The sequence below is a fragment of the Rhinopithecus roxellana genome, chromosome 5, assembly GCF_007565055.1.
Source record: "Rhinopithecus roxellana isolate Shanxi Qingling chromosome 5, ASM756505v1, whole genome shotgun sequence".
Lineage (NCBI taxonomy): Eukaryota > Metazoa > Chordata > Mammalia > Primates > Cercopithecidae > Rhinopithecus > Rhinopithecus roxellana.
Window position 1 is genome coordinate 168784430 of NC_044553.1, and position 22325 is coordinate 168806754.

Below are 22325 nucleotides of genomic sequence, written 5' to 3' on the forward strand. Positions count from 1 at the left end.
ACCTGGGGCATCACCCAGTTGCTGTGATGGTTGATTTTATGTGTCAGCTTGACTGGGCTACGGAATGCCCAGATAGCTGGTAAAACTATGTCCGCGTGTATCTGTGAGGGTGTTTCCAGAAGAGATCAGCATTTGAATCAATCAAGTGAGAAGACCACCCTTACCAGTGCAGGTAGGTACCATCCAGTCCACCGAGGGCCTGGATAGAATGAAAAGGCAGGGGAGAGGGAGAATTTATTTTCTGTTTGAGCTGGGACATTCATCTTCTCCTGCCTGTGGACATTGGCACTCCTGGTTCTCAGGCCTTGGGCCTCGGAAGAGAACTTAGGCCCCCATCCCCACCCCACCCACCCGCTCTTAGGCCTTTGGACTTGGACTCAGACTGAATTACGTCGCCAGTCTTCCTGGTTCTCTAGCTTGTGGATGACAGACAGTGGGACTTCTTAGCTTCCGTAATTGCGTGAGTCAGTTCCTATAATCAATCTATCTATTTATCAAACAATCAATCTATCCTATTGGTTCTGTGTTTCTCTGGAAAACTCTTGACTGATAAAGATGCCTAACCCCTCTGTGCCTCAGTTTCTTCCTCTGTAAAATAGAGGTAATAATAGTGTCCACCCCATGGAGTTGGTGTGAGGATCAAGTTAGTTAAAGTATATAAAGTATTTTGAGCAGTTCTTGGCACCTACAAATGAATCAATGAATATTAAGGATTATTATACTAGTGGCTTAACTTCTCAAGTATAAAATAGAGCAAAAGGCATGTTAGGAAGATTCCCAACACTGACACTTTGTGGTCACCTGTGCTATTCATGTCATCGCTGTTAGAGAAGCCATTACCACAGTCGGTGAGAGTGCAGCCCTGGACCTGGCTGCTGTGTCTAGTATAGTTCCAGCATCTAATAGCTGTGTGACCTTGAGCCAGTTACTTCACCTCTCTGTGCTCCATCTTCCTCACCTGTCCAATAGAGATGGATACACAATAACACCTATCCCATGGAATTATTGGGGGAATTAGATGAATTCATATGTGTAAAGCACTTGGCACACTGTCTGGCACATAACTGCTTAGTAAATAATGAAGAGGAGAAAACATGGAGGCAGGTGCTTTGTCTGAGGCTCATCCACAGGGCCCTGAAGGACCTCCTGGTCATGAGAAAAGAACCTCAAATCCTTCAGGGATTGGGAAGGCCAGCCTCCCTCTGTCATCCCTCCCTCCCTCATGATGCAGTCCTCTTCTCTCTCCAGCCACTGGGGTCCAGACACTTGGTTTTCAGAGAGGGACACTGACCTTCTTGAATTCAGGCAGAGATGGGGTCTTGTTCATCTTGTACCTCCAGTGCCCAGTGCAGGGTCTGGGGACAGCAGCTGGGCAGGGAAGGGAAGGTGAGGACTCCTGATCTCTTGCTGGGGATTTGGCTTCTCAGTGTATTGTCTTTGCTCAGCAGGGGCTTATGCCAAGTCAGGCATGGGGCCCAGGCAGATTCACGGTTTTGTGTTGCCTTGCCTTCCCTGAACCTTGCTGCTCCTCTGAGCGGCCAGCGCTTCCAGGAAAGGCTGGTGGAGTTGTGAGTGGAGAAGCACCAGGTGGAGCTCAGGTGGTTCAGAATGAAGGCAGGAGACTGAAAGGTATCAGGTTGGACGCCCAGAGCCTGGTGGGCCCCTGTCCCACTCCCCAGCACTCTTTAGAAGCAGATTCCTGCTCATGTGCCCAGCCACAAGTCCCCAGGTGTGACTGTCCCTACACTCTCGCTCACTCTCCAGCCAAGTCTTGTCTTTTTGAGGGGTAATGAATTTTAGGTCTGCAGAATTCCTTGATTATCTGTATTAGTTATTCCCTCAGCATCCCCTCATGTTTTCTTATATTTTACCCACTTACCCATTGATACACATCCTTAGGATCTAAAATGAAGTGATTTAGCAGCATCAATTTTAAGACTCATCGACTTTTTAAAAACTAATTAAGGAATGGAGAGAGGAAGCCTGCCCCAAAGCTGCAATCAGGCTATCGGCTACTGGGGGACATGGGAAGAACCCTGGTGGCCTTATCTTCCTGTTTCTGAATCCTGGCCATAGGCTGGACCTGGGCTCCTTAGGGCTCTTCCAGCTGCCAGTCAAGGAGCACAGCTGGTTTGCTCTTTGGGCTGTGGCTCTGGGTCTGGAAGGAACAAGAAACCCACGCCTGGGCAGAAATCTCGGGTGAGAAACTGGATATCAGAAGGGCTGTGCAGGATCTCTAAGTTGGCCTCAGCCTTTAGTTGAAACCACTTAGTTGTAGAGCAGGGAACATGGGGGCTGGGGCAGGGGAGGGAGGCACAGGTCCCTCATCAGAGAAACCTTCTGCTTTCCCTACACAGCAGCCAGCATCCCGTCCTGAGCCTGCAGGGGAGAAACCATTTAAAGTAAATGTGAGGGATTCTCACATTTTACAATGACTTCTGCTGCTCATTTGACCCTTGTGGCTCTGTAGTGGAGTATCTCTATTTGACAACGATGGAACCTGAGACTCAGAGAGGGCAAGTGAGTTACTCAAGGCCACACAGTTGGGCAAGGGAAGCCGTACACAGGACTCCATCCACAGCTTGCTCTTGCCCCTCTGCTCAGCTGGGTTCTGAGGCCAGGTCCTTGCCACAGTCCTCAACCCTGGCTGGCACACAGCAGGGAAGGAAGAGTTTTCCAGCAGCTTCTGCATGTCCCTTCCCTAACAGGGACTAAGAAGGAGGGCTTAGTCTCTAAGCCAGGGAACTGAAAGTCCTGGCCACGGAAACCTCTAGATTGAAGAGCACCAGCAGCTGAAGAGTGGGTCACAGTTTTGTAAGCTGCCACCAGGCTGCCTGTTTTCTGGTGCTTAGAGATGAAGGCTGACCTCGAAAGCCCTCACCATGTCCATGAAGCCTTACAAGACCCGGCCTCTGGCTACTTCTCCAGGCTCATTGCCCCCACTCCGCTCTCCTCTTCACTCTCTCAGCACTGCCACATCGACTTCCCAAAGCCTACCCAGCCTGCCCAGCCTTGGAACTTCATCAGCTCTAATCGGCTGGCTTGGAATTGCCCTTCCCAGACACCCGCTCGGCTCCCACTCACATCCTTCCTTTCCCCAATCCCTCTGGTGCCTCCAGACCTCCTGCATGATGGGCCTGTTTCTTCACCACTTGCCGTCACCCCGTGGGGTGGGCGGTGTGTTTCTTCTTTATCACCTTGGTCAGTGCTGCATGTTGCTCTGTAGCCCTTGGTTGCTTCTCTCCCCTACCAGTGCCCACAGGGCATGTCTTTTGTACTCTGTTATATCTCCAGTTCCTGGCCCAGGGTAGGCACCTGATAAAAATTTAGGGAATGCTTATATGGTCTAGAGACCAATTTCCCCTTTAGATGTTTAGATGTTGACTGTCCCTTTTCTCCAAGTAAGGAGAGTTGTGATGGGGTGTGGAGAGGCACAGGGGAGAGAAGGAGCGGTGTTACCAGCGAGTCTGTCTGTCAATGATATCTCCCCCAACCCCTTTTTGTCCCAGAGGTGTAGACGCAGGTCAGACAACTTTCCAACTCTATGTCGCTTTTGCCTGTCCCTCCATCCCTGCTGTGGTGAGCCTCTCATCTGAGCCTCCCCAACAGTTTGTGCAACGACTCCACTTAACGTTGGTCTGCCGACTGTCATGGACATCTGTGAGTTTCCTGTGCCTTCTTGTTTAACAACGATCTCAGCTTGTGTCAAGGGAGTGGTGGCGGCATGCGGTAGAGCTGTCAGAGGGGTCAGCTTGGCCTGGGTTTGGGCTCAGGAGTGCCAGCTTCCTCGAGGAGTGGGAGGTCGGTCATGCAAGGGAGCATTGAGCCCAGGCCCCAGGATAACTGAGACTGTTTGGAGGTGGTGCCCCAACCCTTGCTTACGTGGGCGGGTCTCAGAGGGGTGAGGCTGGGCTTGCCTGCTGAGCCCTGCAAATGCAGGTGAGGTGGCTCAAGCGTTTCTACCTGGACTGGTGTGGAGCTCAGGCCTCTGCGTCTCTCTCTTCCTGTGTGTGCAGAGTCAGCTGCTCTGCCCTGGTGGGTCTGTGTGTTTGTGAACGTGTGTGTATTCGTGCCATGAGTGTGACACCTGTGGGTGTGTGCTTGTGTGAGCTGTGTCTGTGTACATCCTCACATGTATCTTTTTCTTTGTGGGGATTTCCTTCAGGCCTGTGATTCTAAAATCAACACAACCAAATTCACACTCATCGCCGGCTTTCCCTGTCCTACTGTGGAGCACATGAACCCGGGGACGCATTCGACTTTCCTCTGGAAAGCGAAGGGAGGTCTTTCATCTTTAAAGGTAAATTCCAGGGGGATGAACACTATAGAGGAATTGTCCCGGAGATAGCTGGCTGGTGGCCAATTCCTCTTGTAAAAAAGATCCCCGGTGTCTGTGGAGCCAAGATGAAACAATTCTTTGGAATTAACCAAGCTAATTTTGACGAGCAAACATTTTGCTACAATGAAAGTTTTTATTGTAACACATAAAAGTCAAAACAACACCCTGTCCCCTTGGGGGAGACAGGCGGGTGGTAAGAAGAAAAACAGCGCACACACAAGCTCTAACTAATCATTGTGAAATCAAAAGTGCTCCTAGCTGCCAAATTAAATGCGACTAAAAATAACCATGGATAGGAGCTGCTGAGGGGCAGCCCCCGGAAGCTGTTGATTCTTTGGCTTACTTGAGGAATCACAAACCCTGAGCCCTTCAAGAACAAGCCATTGTGTTCCAGGGAAGGGTAAGGCCCAGACAAAGGGCATTGCCAGCTTCTGGAACATTCCGCAGGCCTGGGCCAAGGCAGCGGTGCCTGGCGGAAGCAAGGAAGGAAGCTGTGAAGCTGCCATTTCTACGGTGCCTGGTGCTCTCTGAAGCCAGCCCTAGCTGTCCCGTAGGTCCACACATTTGGTTCCTACTGGGCTCCTCTCAGGGAATCGCCACCCCCCACCAGTACCCCCCACCCCACCCCTCACTGCTCCCTCCGCCTCTCACTCTTGCCTGGACCTCAGCCAAGACCAAGCTTCTCGGCTGTCTTTTGTGATGACTGTTTGATGTCTTGGGTTCCCCGAGGTTTACGTGACCACTGTGCTTCTAGGCGTGTCCCGTAATAAACACCCCACATTTTGATGGAAGAAGCTCCCTTTGGTGGACAAGGATTTGTATTGAGCCCTGGGGTTGTGTGTGTGTCACAATAGGGGATGAACCCAACCTGAGGGAGCTGCCTTTACAGAGTGTGTGGTTAGCACTGAATGTTGTCACGTTAAACCAGAAAGCATTTCCTGCACTGCTGAGGTAGGAGGTGGGACTTGTCTCCAGAGGCAGGGCTCAGACACTGGACCAAATTGAGGACTAGCTAAGAGAGAGATCAGGCGGAAGCAGCTTTCATAAGCTTTCCAACCAGTGTGTCATGTCAGTTTACCATTGCCATGGCAACACCCAGGAGTTACCACCCCTTCCCATAGCAATGACCTGATGACTCAGAAATACCCTTTGAAATTTCTGCATTGACCACCCTTTAATCTACATACAATTAAAAGTAGGTATATATATGACTGCAGAACTGCCCTGAGCTGCTACTCTCTGCCTATGTGAGCGTAACACTGCTGCTTCAAGAAAGCTGTTTTCTTCTATCCCACCACCCACTTGCCCTTGAATTCTTTCCTGGGTGAAGACAAGAACCCTCATGAGCTAAGCCCCAGTGATGCCCTGCATCAGTCCTACTTGATACTCAGAACTGTGCTGGCCCTAAGACACAGTCTGACCTCCCAGGAGCTCACACTCAGTTATGAGAAGGGGTACATAGGCACATAAATAACTTTAAAAATCTGCCCATTATAAGAAGTGTGCAAATATATGCCCTGGGAGCCCAGTTCTGTTTGGCACAGTCAGGGCAGACTTCTTGGGAGAAAGGTCACTTGAACTAACCTTGAAAGATCCAGACAGGAGAGAGTGGAAAATGTGTTCTTCTTGGTGTTTTTCACTGCTTCTTCCCGGATGAGTGTCCTGGATCCCTAAAGCTAGCACAAGGCTTTGACGGCAGGACTCATTTCATCCTACACAGACCCCATCCATTCATCTCTATTTTTTCTCAACTCTGAAACACATCATCTGTCTGACAGGACGTTTTCCAACAGGGATGTTCACTGGACACTTGGAAATAGGGTAATTTAGAGACAGATCTAGGAGAGGAGGAGAAATCAGCTTTTTATCTGATATCCTTACAGCAGGAGCCAGCCCTCTCTGTGTGGTGGTTTGGCACACAGACCTGAGAGTCAGATGGAATGAGGTCTAAATCCCTTTGTGTCTACTAGCTAGGGAGGGGTGTATAAAGTGGGAAAGTTGAGTTGAGGCAGAGCAGGCGAGCCCCAAAATTGGGGCTTAGCCCAGGAGGGCTCTTGGCTTTGCCCAGGAAAGAATTCAGAGGTGAGCTGGGGTGTTAGACAGCATTTTAAAATCCATGTGGCAGTGGACAGCAGCAGCAGAGGTGCTGCTTCTTGCAGAGGAGGGCTACCCCGTAGGCAGTGTGCCCAGAATATCCCTGCTCTGCGAGGCTCACCTGCCCTGCATCACAGTGTCCTCTCCAATACTTAGCTTTTCTAAATGTAAAACAGATATCAGAGTGTTGACTTCATAAAGTAGATCCCTTTATTATTATTATTATTATTATTATTATTATTATTATTATTGAGACAGAGTCTCGCTCTGTCATCCAGGCTGGAGTGTAGTGGTGTAATTTTGGTTTACTGCAACCTCCACCTCCTGGATTTAAGTGATTCTCCTGCCTCAGCCTCCCAAGTAGCTGAGATTATAGGTGCCCACCACCACACCCAGCTAATTTTTGTATTTTTAGTAGAGACAGGTTTCGGTATGTTTTCCAGGCTGGTCTTGAACTCCTGACTTCAGATGATACACCCCCTGTTGGCCTCCCAAAGTGCTGGGATTACAGGTGTGAGCCACCATGCCCAGTTCCTTTATTATCCCTTTTATGGGTTAGGACATGCTGGCTGCAAGTAAAAATGCCAAACAGATAATGGCATAACCTGTACATATATATGTGATCTTAGTTGACAAGACAGGTGGTTCCAAGGCTGGTGCAGCAACTCAACAATGACAGCGAGGGCCCAGGTTCTCTCTGTCCTCCTGCTGTGACATCCTCAGCAGGTGTTGCCCCATGGTCACAAGGCAGTCACCTTGGTTCCAGGCATTATATCCTTTCCAAAAGCATCACCAGCAGGAAGGAAGGGGGAGTGGGAGAGAGAGGGCCCAGGGTTCTTTTCTCACATGTGTCTTCATTCGGGAGGAAAATCTTTCCTGGAGGTTCCTTTCCATTTACTTCCTTCCCATCTTGTTAACTGGAACTGTGTCATTCAGCAACTCACAAGCCCATCACTGGCAAAGAGGAAACGGATTATCATGATGGATTTAGACCCATCACATTTCATCACTTGAGGCTGGGCATGCTGATATCACATTGATACAAAAATCTGAATGACTATTGAGTAGACAACCAGCAGTGTGAGCCACTCCATGGGCCACCCAGGCTGTAGCTGACACTGGGATGGGCACAGCAGGAATGCAGCCGTACTGGATACAAAGCTCCACATTGGGCTGGGTCTCAGGGAGAAGAGGAGAAATGATTGCCCACGTCTCATCAGAATCTAGATCACAAGGCATCAAGGGTCATACCTAGATGCTTTTAAGGACACACAGAGATCTCAGAAACACTACCCTCTCTCCAGCATCAAATGCCCCCAGCCCCACCAAGTACATGTAATACAAGGCTTTGCAGCAAAAAAGCCTGCAGGAGGAGGCTGGACTCCCAGCTCAGCCTCAGACTTGCTGTGTGGTCCTGGGCAGATTACGTGACTTCTTTGGGTGTCAATGCCCTCCTCTGAATGGAACCATACTCGCTCTATGGATGCCATGTGGCTGGTGAAGGCCTTCAGATGCAGAGAATCATCTGGGAAGTTACGATGCAGGTCAGGGTGAAAAGGAGATTTGATTTGTGACGCAATTTGGGAGCAGGGCTCTCAGGCTCCTCAGCAGTCAACAGCAGGTTTGACCTGGTGTGCTTTTAAGGTATCTTCCAACTTGGATGTGCTGGGATCCTGTGCCTCGTAAAGTAGTGAAGTAGTCACCATTTGGATTCAGACTCATGCTCTGCCACATACAAGCTGTGTGACCTTTGGCCACATTGCTTAACCTCTCTGAGCCTTAGTTTTCTCATCTATAGAAGTAGGGACATCTACAGAAGTAGGGATAATTAAAAGGTTGTAGTGGTTGAAATTATGCATGTGAAGCCCTTAACGGTGCCTGGCACACTGGTAAGCGTGGGGCAAACATGGGCTATTATTGTTGATATATTATTTTATATAATTCTCACAGCAACCTCATGGTGTAGTGATTATCATCCCATCTATTGTCCTTATATGTGAGGCTCTGAGTGACAATGAGGACTTGTCTACAGTTCTTCATCCAGTACAAAGGCAGAATTTGAATCCAGGTCTTCTGACTCCTGACTCTTCTCCTTTCTACTGCACTCCATTCAGTCCGGAGAGAGATAATACAGCAAAGATGGGGTGAACACTCAGATGGGGGGCAGAACACACACACACACACACACACACACACACACACACACACAGACACACTCTGCCTGTGCTAAGGTCTCAGTGAAACTGTAAGTAATAATAATAGCTAGTCTGCTTCTATGTATATAAAAGGCTCCCAAAAGGAATTGTTCTTATCTCCATTTTATAAATGACAAAATGATGTTTAGAGAGGTTCAGAAATATGCCACACAGATGTGCAGAGCTCGATCTGCCAGGTTCCAGGCCCCAAGTCCTTGACGCTGGGCCAGGCTGTGGTAAATCAAGCTGGTATGGTCTTCCTGGGTCCCGTCTGGCTTCCCAAGCCTCTTTTCCCCACCAGTCACTCCCAGGTCCCTAGGGCACTTAAGCCAGCAGCTCACCCTCTCTGCCCAGGAAGCCTCAGAGCAACCAGCGGCCCTCTCCCTTGGCCTTTCCAGGAAAGGCCCTCTGGGTCTATCCCTGCAGGAGCCTCCTCCCTCCTAGCTTGTGCCACCTCCTGAAGCTGACCTGCTTACAAGTCACACTAGCATCATGAATGGTGCGAAGTGTACCATCACCCCTGCCTCTGCTTCTGTCAGAATCCTTGGTTGTAAATCAGCAGAATCTTCTGAATATCCTTAACCCAGAGGCTAGATCTAAGGATAAAAATGGCAGGGATCAGCAGGCAGTTGAGGAGGACATCTGGGCTGGAGAGTTGCTGGGGCAGTCCTCAGGTCATGCCTGGAAATAACCTCTTGCACAAGTGGATCCTGCCTAATTTACTGAGTGCCTTCACCTGCATTCCCCTGCTTGTGCCTCCAGCTCCCCTGTTCAGGAGGCTGGGCAGGTGTTGCATGCCTATCTGCCAGATGCAGAAAGCAGGGCTTGCCAGTGCCTAAGATCACAGAGCTGGTAAGAGGAAGGTTCTTCAGCCCCAGTCCTGAGCACTTTCAGTTCCCCAGGGGCTTTCTCTAGTTAGCATTGGGGCAAGCACTCTGTCCAAAAGCCTTCAACCCCAAGATGTTGGAGTGTCATTTGGAATGTTTGCTCCCTGGTGAGGGGCCTGGACTTGGCTCTGTCTCACACTGGCATAGCCTGTATGCATGAAATATTTGTGGGGGAGAAAGCAGGGTTTACTGGTTGGGGAGCAGCTTCAGGGAGCTGGTGGTTCTCAGAGAGGTTGGCCCAGCCCTCTCATGGCAGCACATCTGGCTGAACTGGCCTGAGCCCAGCATTTTGCAACAGGTAAAGAAGCAAAGCAAATGTTCGTGTCAGCCAAACACGGTGGCTCATGCCTATAATCCCAACACTTGGGGAGGTCAAGGCAGGTGGATCACTGGAGGTCAGGAGTTTGAGACCAGCCTGGCCAACTGTCTCTGGTGAAACCCCGTCTCTACTAAAAATACAAAAAATAGCAGGGCATGGTGGCTCTACTCAGGAGGCTGAGGCAGGAGAATTGCTTGAACGTGGGAGGCGGAGGTTGCAGTGAGCCAGTATCACACCACTGCACTCCAGCCTGGGCAACAGAGTGAGACTCCTTCTCAAAAACATAAAAAAAAAAACATTCATGTCAGCCAGCAAAACCTGGAGCCATACACCAGCTCTGATTTTCCTTTCTGCCTCTTATCTTAGACCTTGGGTTGTGGATATGGTACTGTGGAGGCCTAGGGTCCAGGCTTGGTCATTTACCCTCTCTGAGCTCTATCTGTAAAAAGAGGGTGCTCGTGTCTCCAGAGAGCCCTTCTTCACCTCTATAGCCCCTCCTATCCCCTCTGCCCTGCCCTCCAGGTCTCTCTGTCACACACACAGACTCACATGCACAAGTGCATTCACAGAAACACACACAGACAACACATGCAGACACACACAAACATACACACAGGCACATTCACAGACACTAGCAGGGACACACTTATACCCACAGACACACAGACATATGAAGACAACATTTCTTGTGCCACATCTGCTCTCAGTCACAGGCTGGAATTTTGTAGAACTGACCTCAGTGTCCTGGTTCAGTGATCCTCAAACATGACTCCACTTAGAATCTTCTGGGAGCTTCTGAAAATCCCACATGCTCAGACCACACCCCAGACCCATTGCATCACAGTCTCTACAGGCTGCTTCCAGACACCAATATTTTTTAAAGCCCCTAGGTGACTTTGATGTGCAGCCGAGGTTGAGAACCAGTGACCCCCAATTTTTTTCCTCACCCAGGAAGGAGCCCCATAGAGTGAATTACAGAGAGGCACTCCAGCACCAGATACAGAACTCACATTTCCAGGCCCAGCCAGTCTCCCTCCAGCTTGTCTAATCAACTCTTGACCCTAATTGCCCACAGCAAGGGGCAGAGTTGCATCACCACCAGCCAAAACTCTGCTGCCGCTTTAGGGAGAGAGCTGATCAAGAATCATTTTCTTTCCTCCACATGTTGGGGTGGGATGTTTCTCAGATTGGAGGAGACCACCCACATGAGAATTCTTGAGAGCTTACTAAAATGCAGATTCACAGGCCCCAGCACACACCAGCTGAGTTGCAGTCTCTAAAGGCTGTCTTGAAGCCTCCTGGTGACACATGTTGGGCTAGTCTGAGAGTCAGAAGACCAGGGCTTGAGTCCTAGCTCTGTCCCTGATTTGCTAGGTCACTGTTGGGGGGTCTGGCTTCTTATCTGTAACCTCTTGAGGAGTCTCCTGAAAAGCAACAAAGTCTGTCTGGAGGAAGACTTCGCAGACACAAAGGCGCTGTATAAGTTGGTTACTTTATTGTTATTGTTGGTTTTGTGCTTGTCATTTACACTCTGTGGGTCCTGCTATGACCTGATGCCTCAGTGAATGAATGCGGGTGGAGAGCTGGAGGGCTGATAAGCCCTGGAGATGCTGTAAAAATAGCCACATGCTGGTCATGCACAAGATGCGGGGTGAGAGTGGTGTATCTATCAATGTCTTTGTGCCCTACTAAGCAGGAATGATGAGCAAGGCCTTGTAATTATTATGGGGATGTTCTGTTGCTCCAGTGAAGCCTGGACTTGAATTAAGTCTTAGAGAGAGGAACAAGAAAGGTAGAGGAAATGGAACATTTTGGAGCACTGACTACATACTAAGTAATCCATGGGGCACTTTCACGTATCAGTGCATCAAGTTCTCATGCTCAGTTTTACCCCCATGAGATGAGAAAATGGAAACTCCAGAAGAGAAAACAGAAACTCAGACTTATGACCTGTCCCGAGTCACTCAGGCAGCAATGGCAGGGCTGGGGTTAGAACCCAGGAAGGTCTGTCTCCTGACGCCCCGGGTGTTCCCATGTACCACATGGCTCTCCACTGTACGAGAGCTTGCAGGCTTCATGAACAGCCTCTTGCTTAGCCTGCTGGAGGTGTCCAGCCTGAAGCCCAGAGCCCTTGAAGGATCTTTGCCCATGGGATGTTAGGGGATCACCCAGCCAGACCCCTGCACTGTGTTCCCTCAGGTTTCTGGGGAGGATGAGAACATCTGAAGTCAATCGCATTCTAACAACACAGGTTTTCAAAGATAAAGATCAAAGGAAGAGGAGGTCAAAGAAGCCAACATCAGATTCTGCCCAGATTAAAGCAAAAGGAGCCGTACTCCCTGCAGGCTGAAGTCTCCACGAGGTCTACCTGGAACCCAAAAAACTTCTCCAGCCTGGAATCTCAGCGACTGTCAGCTAGTGCTGTAGTACAGAGGGAGGGTCGCAGATGGGCAGAGTCACACAGAGCAAGTCAGGAGGTCCTGAGAGAGAGGGAGAGAGAGAGGGACAGAGATGGAGAGAGACACACAGGGAAAGCAAGGCACAGCGAACCAGACATAGGTGTTCAGAGTGAGGTGGAGAAGAGAGATGAAAGAGAGAGAGAGAGGGAGGGAGGGGGGAGAGAGAGAGAGAGGTGGAGAGAGAGAGAGAGAGAGAGCAAAACAGGGAGCCACAGATGCAAAGTGAGGTATCGAGGCATAAAAATAGAGTGTCGGAGTGAAGCAGAAGCCGAGCCAGGCTGGGAGAAAGCCTGAGCGCAGCAGGACAAGGCTGGCCCTGGAGGTATCACTGTGCTGTTGTGCAGGCAGAACTTTCCACTGAGGCCACCCGCCGGCCATCAGCCCATCCTTGATCTACCGTCCTTTGCCTCCATGTGGAGGCTGGCCTGATGTCTAGATGGAAGGCCAAGGCTCCCGGGCAGAGACTGGCAAACAACCCACCAAACAGGCTGGAGGGGCTCCCTGGGGGTCAGGAGGGCTACGGAGACCTGGGTCCTCAGGCCCCTTAGAGACTGGAAGCCCCCCAACCCCTACTCTGCTCATGGCCTGGCCAGGCCTGCAGGGCCCCCATGGTCTCAAGCCCTCCCGCTGCGGCCTGTGCCTTCCTTTCTCTCCTCTACGTGTGTGCACCAAACCTGCGAAGCCCAAACCAGCCTTCCCCTCCTCCAAGAAGCCCCCTGGGACCGTGGCTCCCAGGGATTTCTCCAGGCTTCTTTTGTCTGCATTGCAGCCTCATGGTTCAGTAATGCAGTGTTTGTGTTCTAAATGCCATGCACAAAAGTTCTCTGTTCCCTCTTTCTATCTAGATGTCAAATTCTCTTGCCTTTCCTCTTCCCTCCCCTCCCCACCCAGGCCTCAGGGCATGTGCACTAAAAAGCTTCCATGAGGTTCTGAAATGTGCTATTTTCGTTCAGAGAGTGCTCATTCCTTGACCGCCTTCAGCTGATCCTCAGTTTGGAGGGTAGGAAGCGGAGGACAGCATTGTGCCTACCCGACGGGAGAAGGAGACCCAGGCAGGCAGCTTGTGGAGGTAGCAGCGTGTGTCTGAGGCAGGCTCAGCTCTCAGCCTTTTGTCACATGCTGCCGCCTGCCTCCAGCCTCTCTTCCTAAATCTCACTCAGGACAAGAGTTGAGCACCTGCGTTAGGGACAGGCGGGGTTATTCCACCTTGAGGGCCTGGCTCAGACCTGAGAGCCTCATCCCCACTGGCCTGAACCTGCTCTCTCACTTCCCTTTCTCAGTGATCAGCACCTGCTGAGCTCCCCACGCCCTTGTTCCCACCCCTGCCAGGCACACCCTCTTCCTTTCCCCAGAGGCCTCCTTCTGGGCTGGTCCTGCTTGGCCAAAGCCAGATGCAGGACCACTCAAAGTCCAGTGGGGGGAGAAATGTGAACCCACCACCCAGCCAGAAGGAGTGAGAGCCAAGCCATCAGGGACTCCCACATTCCCAGCAGTAGTTTCCCCACCAGAATGGAGTGTCTCTAAGGCTGCGGCCATGCCTGCTGGTCTCTGTATCTCCCAAGCCTAGCCTGGGACTTGGCACTTAGTGAATGCTTGGACCATTGCTGAGCAGGTGTAGAGGGTCCAGGCAAAAGGCTGAAGCCCTGACAGCTTTGCGCTGCACTGCCTTCCTTCCTGCCATCATGATGCCAATGACAAGGTGATGTAAAATAAAAACATCACTGAGCAAAGCACCAACAGTATCACAGCTGACACCCACAACAACTCTGGTGCCCGAGGCACAGGAGGCTTGGTGACTTTCTCAAGGTCCCCCAAGCTAGTGAGTGGGGAGGGCACGGTTGGACCCTGAGTGTAAGCTCTCGGGCACACTGCTGGACCCCAGGAGAGGCGGGTTCTGGCAGCTCCCCTGTTAACTGGGGTGAGCTCCATTTCCCCTCTGAGCTTCAGGCTCCTCGCCTGTGAAATGAGGACAGAACTCCTTGGGTTCTTCATTCCCTTTTCTCAGTTAACATTTCCTAATTTAAAGGAATGAGATCACTTCACCCTCCTTGATTAAGATTCATGCAATAGTTCGAGGCATGACGCCTGCCTTCAAAGATCTTACAGTATAGTGGGGGTGAGACATAGTCTATTTAATATTCAGACAATGGGGCTGCGGAAGCCTTGGGGACGGGAGCTGGAGGCCTTCCTGGAGGAGGACAGGAGATGGGGTGGGCCTGCACGGAGGAAGCATTTTCCCTGTGGATTGGTCAGGAGGGGAGGGTGGATGTGAATGGGAGTGTAGTTGAGACGAAGAGTACAGGAGGAGGACACCAGCCAGCTGGAATGGAGAAAGCCGTGACTTTCTAGCAATTTCTTTTTCCAAGCCCCTCTTGCAAGTGAGCATCTTTAATTTATTAAGGGACTGATTTTAAATCATCCTCCCTCTCTCCCTGCCCACCCTCCATCCTCCACTGCCTATATTTCCCCTGACCATAAATTTCTTTTTAATGACAGTTTAGAAAATGAACAAATCTTTAGTGACACTTTTATCACCCCCAGAATACTTTTAATAAAAGGTTTCGGTAGATTGCATTCCGGGAGTGGGGAGAGGGGGAAGGCAAGATGTTAGCTTCACCAACCTGCGCAAAGCTGTTCTCCCTGGTCCCAGCCCTGCAGCCCCCAAACCAACCCTCTCCACCCCACCCCTACCTGGAGGTAGGGGGTATCCCCTGACCTAGGACCCCAAATCCCTGGGTTCTAGCCCCCATGCTGACAATCCACTTACCTTGTAGCCTTGGGCACATCCCTTTCCTCCTCCTCTCCCTCCCTCTCTCATCTGTAAAATCTTGCCTATGTGCAAGAGATAATTAGTGCAGACCTATTAATAATGGTTAAAAGTAATTAGCTGCCAACACTTGGTGCCACACCTAGTTACTCAGACTGGCAAATCAGGCCCCAGAATATTTCTCAAACTAAAAACAGGGCCAGCTCAACTGGATTTGAAAGCATGGCTCCAACCACTCCATTGGTCACCGGGAAGTGTGTGTTGCAGGCCTCTTTTTGTGCTCACCCTATGTTAGATGTGAATGTACTGGAAAATCCATGGAGTACCTACAATGTGATGTCTCCTTCAAGAGTTTTCAACTGAGCTGGGCAAGCAAGAAAAGCTGCCCAGAATAAGGTTGTGCTGGGAAGACAGCCTGACAGGGCCAGAAACAGGGTGGGGCAGCAGAGGGGTCGCCCATGATGGATCCCTAGAAAGGGGAGATTTATGACATGGGGTTGGCTGGGAAGGGGAGGATCTAGAGGGAACTGTCACAGTTCAGGAGTAAAAAAATGCTGAACAGGAACCATGAGCAAGGCCTGGGAAAGAGAGCCACTTCAAGGAAAATCAACAGGATTTGGGGGCTGGCTGGATATGGGGCATGTGAGCATTGAGGTTTGGAATAATGGCAAGGGGAGGTACCACAAAGAAAGGCAACCCTGGAAGATGGCAGTCCATCATTGAGTGACCTGTAAAATGATTCTGTCCATTTTAATACACACAGGAAAAAAATTTGTTTTCTTTAAGAAGCACACTGTTGAGGGCAATTTGAATTACAATTAGTCTGAGAAAGGTTAGTCAAGCCTATAATCACAGCATTTTGGGAGGCTGAGGCAGGAGAGGGTCCTTGAGCATAGGAATTCAAGATCAGCCTGGGCAACATATTAGACATGTATTAGAGACCCTGTCTATATATAAGCATATATATATGCTTAAAAGACAAAGAGGGATTAAAAGTTAACTGAGTAAAAAAGTAATTTGGGTGATTTGGGTGCTTAGGGATCTTGACATTTACTGAGCACCTACTATGTGCCGATCACTGTGCTTTGCACTTTTAGGAGCTGGTGCATTGAAAGAGTTTATTGCTGTGTACAGCTTTCTAAATGAAAGCTATCCTGCTTCTTATCTTTATTATTGAGCAGAAATCATTATGGCCATGGATGAGAAATGAACATTTAGGGCATAGAAAATAACAGTAGTAGCTAATAGCTCTTGAGTAGTTACTAAGTGCTAGACAGTGCTCTAAGTGTTTTGTGTGTGTTAATTTGTTTAATCTCACAAAAATCCTAGAAGGTAGGTGATACTATCATCAACCTCATTTTATAAATGAGAGGTTGAGTGCCTCTCCCAAGGCCACACAGTAACTGCCAAGTCAGGGTTTGAAAGTGGTAGCCTGACTCCAGTGCTCACTAATTCAACTACACTCCAGACTGCAGCATCTTGTCTGTTTCTTTTTTTTTTCTGGAGGCAGGCGGCAGCATGTGACGGAGTCTTGCTCTGTCGCCCAGGCTGGAGTGCAGTGGCGCGATCTCGGCTCACTGCCAGCTCCACCTCCCGGGTTTACGCCATTCTCCTGCCTCAGCCTCCCGAGTAGCTGGGACTACAGGCGCCCGCCACATCGCCCGGCTAATTTTTTGTATATTTAGTAGAGACGGGGTTTCACCGTGTTGGCCAGGATGGTCTCGATATCCTGACCTCGTGATCCACCCGTCTCGGCCTCCCAAAGTGCTGGGATTACAGGCTTGAGCCACCGCGCCCGGCCGCATCTTGTCTGTTTCTAACCCTGAAGAGGAGTCAGTAGCAGTGGGGGTCACTTTAGAGAAGGCTCCAAAGGGTTCCCTGAGAGCAGACTGGCTCTGAGGACAGGGAAGTCTTGAGGGGAACAGATGTGAAGCCTGGGTTATCAGTTTCTTACCATGCAAAGATGCAGGAGAAAAACGTGGGGGGCTTTAATTGCCTTTGTCAAAGGGCTGCAGACAGGTGCCTGAGAGTATGCCTGGCTCATAAGGTGTTCCTGGCCTGGAAGCAGAGCTGGCACCAGGAAACAGAAATCTGGAGAGGGAAGATTAAATTCCATTTAACCTCGAATCGGAGGCAGATACACTGAAAGAGAGGTGGCTCTTGTTCTGATTTTTTCTTTACATTTGCTCTAAGTGTATTTAAAAAGGCCTGAACACAAGAGAGAGGATGACACAGGAGTGAGAAGCTGTAGCTTTGCCACCCAGTGTCTGTGGGGTGCTGGGCAGACCACTGGCCTTGCTGAACCCCGGTCTCCTGGCCTGCAAAATGCAGCAAAGCATCTTTATCTCAGAAATTGGGGAGCTTGCAACGTGTTTAGCTCCTGGCCCAGATTTGGCCTTCCGTATTCTGTAATTGGTAGCTATTAGTATTATTATGGCTGTAAATATAGATCATTAATTTACAGTTTAAAAATGCTTCACCTATTTCACTTTGCACTATTATCTTACAGAAGAATTAAATTTTTATGGGAAATTCTCCTAATTGACTGGATTCAATGTCATCCTGCTTCTTGCAGCACGGATAGGCATTACCAGCCATGACTTCTCTCTGCCGGTGCCCAATGGGCCCCTCTTCTTCATCTCCTACCATCTATGGAGGGTCAATTCTGTGCCAGCACCATCCTAGGTGCTTTGCAGACATTCTCTTCAATTCTGAAGACAGCTCTGCAGACAGGACTTTTTCCCTACCTTGCAGATAAGGAAGTGGAGCCTCTGAGAGTTTGGATGGCTTGCCTGAGGTCACACAATTACAAAACACTGAGCTGGGATTCAGGACCAAGTATGTCTGTCACTAAAGCCCAGGCCTCCCAGATGGCAGATCCAGGGCTTAGGGGATTCTCTGGAATGGCGCTGGCCTTGCACAATGGAGACAGTGACCCGCGAACAGTCCTCTCGAGGACAATATAAGCTCTCCAGAGATGGTTCCCTTTGGGCTGAGCAGCTCCAAGAAACCCCAAAGAAGCATCAACCAGGGGGATGCCACCTCTACTCACCAAGTGTCCCCCAAATGGTAAGGGGAGCCAATTCCTCCTCTGGAATCCCCATGTCCTTGTCTTCCTGGCTCCCATCCTAGGCTCAGTTGCCCATGTTCAAGGGACCAGATGTGATGCAGGGAACCGAGCCATAATAATCCCTTATACTTGCCTGGCCCTTATAATTTGCAAGAAGCCATTTCACATACCCCATGGCCTCTGAGCTAACAGGGAGGCAGTGACCCTGTGAATAAGAACACGGGTCCTTGGAGCACACTAACTCAGGTTCAAGTCTCTCTTCCACCCCTTCCTTGCTGTGGAGCCACGGGCGAATCCCTTCACCTTCCTAAGCCTTGCTCTCCTTACCTGAGGAATGGGGAAAATACCTGCTACATAGAATCTTTATGAGGGTCCACTGAGGCTATGCATCTATACATATGCATTATGTTTATTTACATAAAATCTCTCTATTTACATGTCTCTTAATAGCCCACAAATAAATAATACATACTGATACATATTAATGCTTTAACACATTCATGTTAATTAAGCATAGCCACACTCAAAGGAGGATGATAAGAACTATTGTTTAAGCCAAGACCTTATATTTTGTTTTATTTTCCACATTGATCATCAACTCACCTACCAGACTGTAAGGCCTGTGAGGCCAGGGCCATGTCTGTCTGCTCCAGACTCCCCTGAAAGCACTTAGCTGAGCCATGGGCTCAGCTAATCCTTGTGTGAATTAGCTACCTTGTTTAATGCTCACAACAGCCCTTTGAAGTAACAGATATTATCATCCTCATTTTACTGATGAAGAAATGAAGGTTCAGAGAGATAAACAGGGTCGCAAAACTAGAAATGGTGGGATTAAAGTTCAGATTCAGGTTCCTGACTCATGAATCTGTGCCATGAGTCACATCATCCTGCCGGGGAGTGATCTTTCTCTTGACAGATGGAAGACTAGAACCCCACTTCCCAGGGTTTCACGCCCTGAGTGCCCCCCATCCCATGAGAGAATGTGGGTGGAGAGGCCCCAAGGCCCAGCCGCTCAGCTTTCGGGGGAGCACCAGTTGGTCAGTTGCCTGAGAGGTCCTGCGAAAAAAGCTTGCGGATGAGGAAAATGACAGTGGCCACCACATCCATGTCTCCACATGGCAAGAATTAAAGCAGTCTGGGGACACCGCACACTTCTGTTTTCCCAGGAAGCCCTTCCTCATGGAGCTATTTCTTCCATAGAAGGGAGCCCTGCCATGCGGGGGTGCTCATCTCTTCAGCAGGGAGGGCAGTGGGCTGCCATGAACTAGGGGAGCCACAGGAGCTGTGGCCCTGGTCTAGGCCAGCCAGTCTCACTCCACCTGAAGTCTGGAGGGAAGCTGTCCTTGGGCACCCATCAGGTCTCGTGTTAACTACCAAGTACCTGTTACTTTGCTGGCCTCAGGGAGCTGGAATCACTTGTTGAAGACCATTTGCCCCATGAGAAAAGAAGCAGAAATTGAAATCCAGACCTATCTGACTCCAAGTCTAGTGTTCTGGGGCCTTCCCTAGCCTCAATCTGTGTATTTATAATTGAGTGCAACCCAAGAGGGCTCTACTGCCCAGGGACATCCCCATGAAGCTACTGCCCCCTCGCTCAGAAGGAGGGTGCTGAGGGCCTCAGGAGAGGAGGGGGTGTCACTCAGGGGGAAGAAGAGGCAGAAGGAGGCTGAGTAATGTGAATGTCAGGCTCTCCTTCCCAGCACCTCAGTCTGGCCAAGCATGTTTTTCTGGCTTCTGGTAGTGCTGGGGATGTGGAGGCTGAGAGGTTGTGTGTGTGTGTGTGTGTGTGTACGTGTGTGATAGCACATTAGATTGGGAGCCTAGGAACATGGCTGTATTCCCAGGCTCTGGTGCAAAGAAGGCAGGGGACTTGGAGAGTCACACTTCCTCGTCGCACTCTGTTGCATCAGGAAGGCTAGCTAGGTGCTCTCTGAGGTCCTGCCAGCAGCCCCACCATCATCCGGAATTTCTAACCTGAACAAAGACACAGGTGCTGAAGCCTGACTGCCTGGGTCCAATCTCAGCTCTGCTACTGAGCAACTGTGTGATTACAGGCAAGTGAATTAACCTCTGTAGGCCCTCAGCCTCTGCTACAAAACAGGGATAATGACAGTCTCTGCTCTCATGGAGTTGCTGTGAGGATTCAATGAGCAAATGCATGTAAATCAGTAAATGCTCAGCAAATAGTCACTACTATTATCATTACTATCCAGAGCCTTTATCCACAATCCTGAAATCCCAAACACTCTGAACACAGAGAGCTTTTTGAAAATTCATTTGGCAACTATTTTAAGTCTTTATTTATCCCATGGACTGTGAATATTCATTAGTTTCCCTGCAGAAGTGTTAGTGAGTTTGATTACAGGGCACTGTCCCAGATCATGCTGGGGTGACAAAATTGTGGCATATCCACCATATTCCATTTCTGAAATCCAAAAAGTATTCTAAATCCTGAAACACTTCTGGTCTCGAGGAATTTCAATAAGTTATTATTGTCCTGAGCTCTCTCTTTCAATTCTTCCAATAATCCTGAAAAGTAAATGCCCTTTATTCCCATTCTATAGATAGAGGAACCTAGGCTTGGAGGAGTTAAAGAACATGTCCCGGATGCCATGGCAGGTACACAGCAGGGCCCAGACTCAAGTCCTGACCTCTGACTGCAGCCCTGACAGTGGCCCCCTCTACAGGCCTCCTTGGTGGTCAGATCCCCAAGGCTCCCGAGAGCCTGTGTCTGGTTCAGTGTTGTCCCTCAGAGACCTAAACACACCCCCCCTTGCCCAGTGAAGGTCCACTGAATGAACGACGGCAGCCATGAGCAAAAGACATGGAATCCTCTTGGATGGGCAAGCAGCTCCGCAAGAAGACTTGGAGAAAAAACGGTGAACTCGATGAGAACTGTTCCCCTAGGAGCCTCCCAAGGTGCCCTGCCATCTGCGCCCAAGATGGAGTCAAGCTCGTTTCTGACTCTGCCCAAGCCCACTTAAAATCGGACCCTAAGCCAGTCCCTGACCTGCTTGAGCCTGAGTTTCATCATCCTTGTGAATGAGGGTAATAACAATTCTACCTCATATAGCCACTGTACTTGGCAGGGTCTTGGGGGCAGATTTGGTGAGGGGACCCAGGGCCTGTAGCACTCAAGGACAGCTGGAGCTGAACTAACCAACTTCTTTTTCCCAGGGACTACCTGCCACCTTCCCCCGAGCGTGGGAAAATGGGCTCCTCCAGTCACCTATGAGGAATTCCCCAGTGCCCAGAACAGGATCTTGCAAGCTACTGCTGAGCCTCCTCTCTGCAAAGCCTTGGAGTTATAGCTTCCTCCTAGGCTCCAGGGAGAGCGAGACTAGAGAGACCATGGCCACAGCACCCGTGCCCCTTGTCCACCCAGCTCACTGCAGCCCACAGCTGCCCTTCCTTCTGCTATACACCTCCAGCAGGTGCTCCCTTCTGCAGAGTAAAGAGCCCCATATTCCCTGGGGACACAGAAAGTGTGTGCTGGCCCCAATCCGCTTTAGGTCTTGCCTTCTGGGGACATGGTCTCAGTGGGCACAAGGTAATTTTGGACAGGTTTCCAGTTTAATAGAAGAAAGCTGTTCCTGTGGTCGGTTAAGCCTGCAATTCCTGCTTCAAACAACTCCCTAAACCTGTTTTTCTTACATGTTGGGGTCCCCCAGTGGCCGTCCCCACTTGCCCACATGCCAGAACCTGGCTCCTCCTGACCAGGCTTACCCAGCATTCGCTGCAAGACCCTGCCTGCCTCCCCTCCCAATTCCACTGTTGAAATAAAACATCCATCATGTTTCATTTGCCTAATAAGCCTCAGTCTCCATTCTGCTGGGTGATTAACCAGTCAGAATACCATGAGATCCCATCCGGCGCTTGGCAGTCGCCATGGGAGGGGCAACCTTCCTCCTTTTGCTACCACCACCCTTCCCCCATCTTTCTTTTCAAATGACTGCGTGATTCCATTAAGTTCCCTGTGCTATAGCAATCATTCTGGAAAAATTGATTGTGACTCTCTTAATGACTGCTTGGTCGGATGTTAATGTAACAGGGGGACAATTTACACTGTCCTGCTTGCTGCAGCCAGAGCTGAAAAGGATTCCAGGCCAGTGCAGGTGGGGCATGGATGCAGGGAGGGTGGGGCATAAATGCAAGAAGGGCGGGGAATAAATGCGAGGAGGGTGGGGCATGGACC

At 50.0% G+C, this 22325-nt stretch overlaps 1 protein-coding gene across 2 annotated transcripts; it reads left to right on the forward strand.

Annotated features, from left to right (window-relative positions):
• The first annotated feature begins 351 nt into the window (after positions 1-351).
• Positions 352-21914, forward strand: LOC115897404. 2 transcript variants are annotated; one of them, XM_030929768.1, is made up of 4 exons: positions 352-460; positions 2361-3660; positions 4166-4300; positions 21308-21914. In XM_030929768.1, the coding sequence occupies exons 2-4, from the start codon at positions 3478-3480 to the stop codon at positions 21767-21769; spliced, it is 780 nt and encodes a 259-aa protein (XP_030785628.1). In that variant the 5' UTR covers positions 352-460; positions 2361-3477; the 3' UTR covers positions 21770-21914. The 2 variants fall into 2 exon arrangements, 1 of the variants encoding a protein (XP_030785628.1); XR_004057191.1 differs by lacking the exon at positions 352-460 and adding an exon at positions 20912-21178 and having other exon boundaries at positions 1436-4300.
• Positions 21915-22325: the final 411 nt, after the last annotated feature.

Excerpts from the sequence above, each read along its gene's own strand:
- LOC115897404 (XM_030929768.1), top strand. The coding sequence starts at position 3,478 with ATGATATCTCCCCCAACCCCTTTTTGTCCCAGAGGTGTAGACGCAGGT. Across the intron at positions 3,661-4,165 it reads GCCGACTGTCATGGACATCT|GCCTGTGATTCTAAAATCAA; the intron begins GTGAGTTTCCTG and ends GATTTCCTTCAG. Across the intron at positions 4,301-21,307 it reads GAGGTCTTTCATCTTTAAAG|GGACTACCTGCCACCTTCCC; the intron begins GTAAATTCCAGG and ends TCTTTTTCCCAG.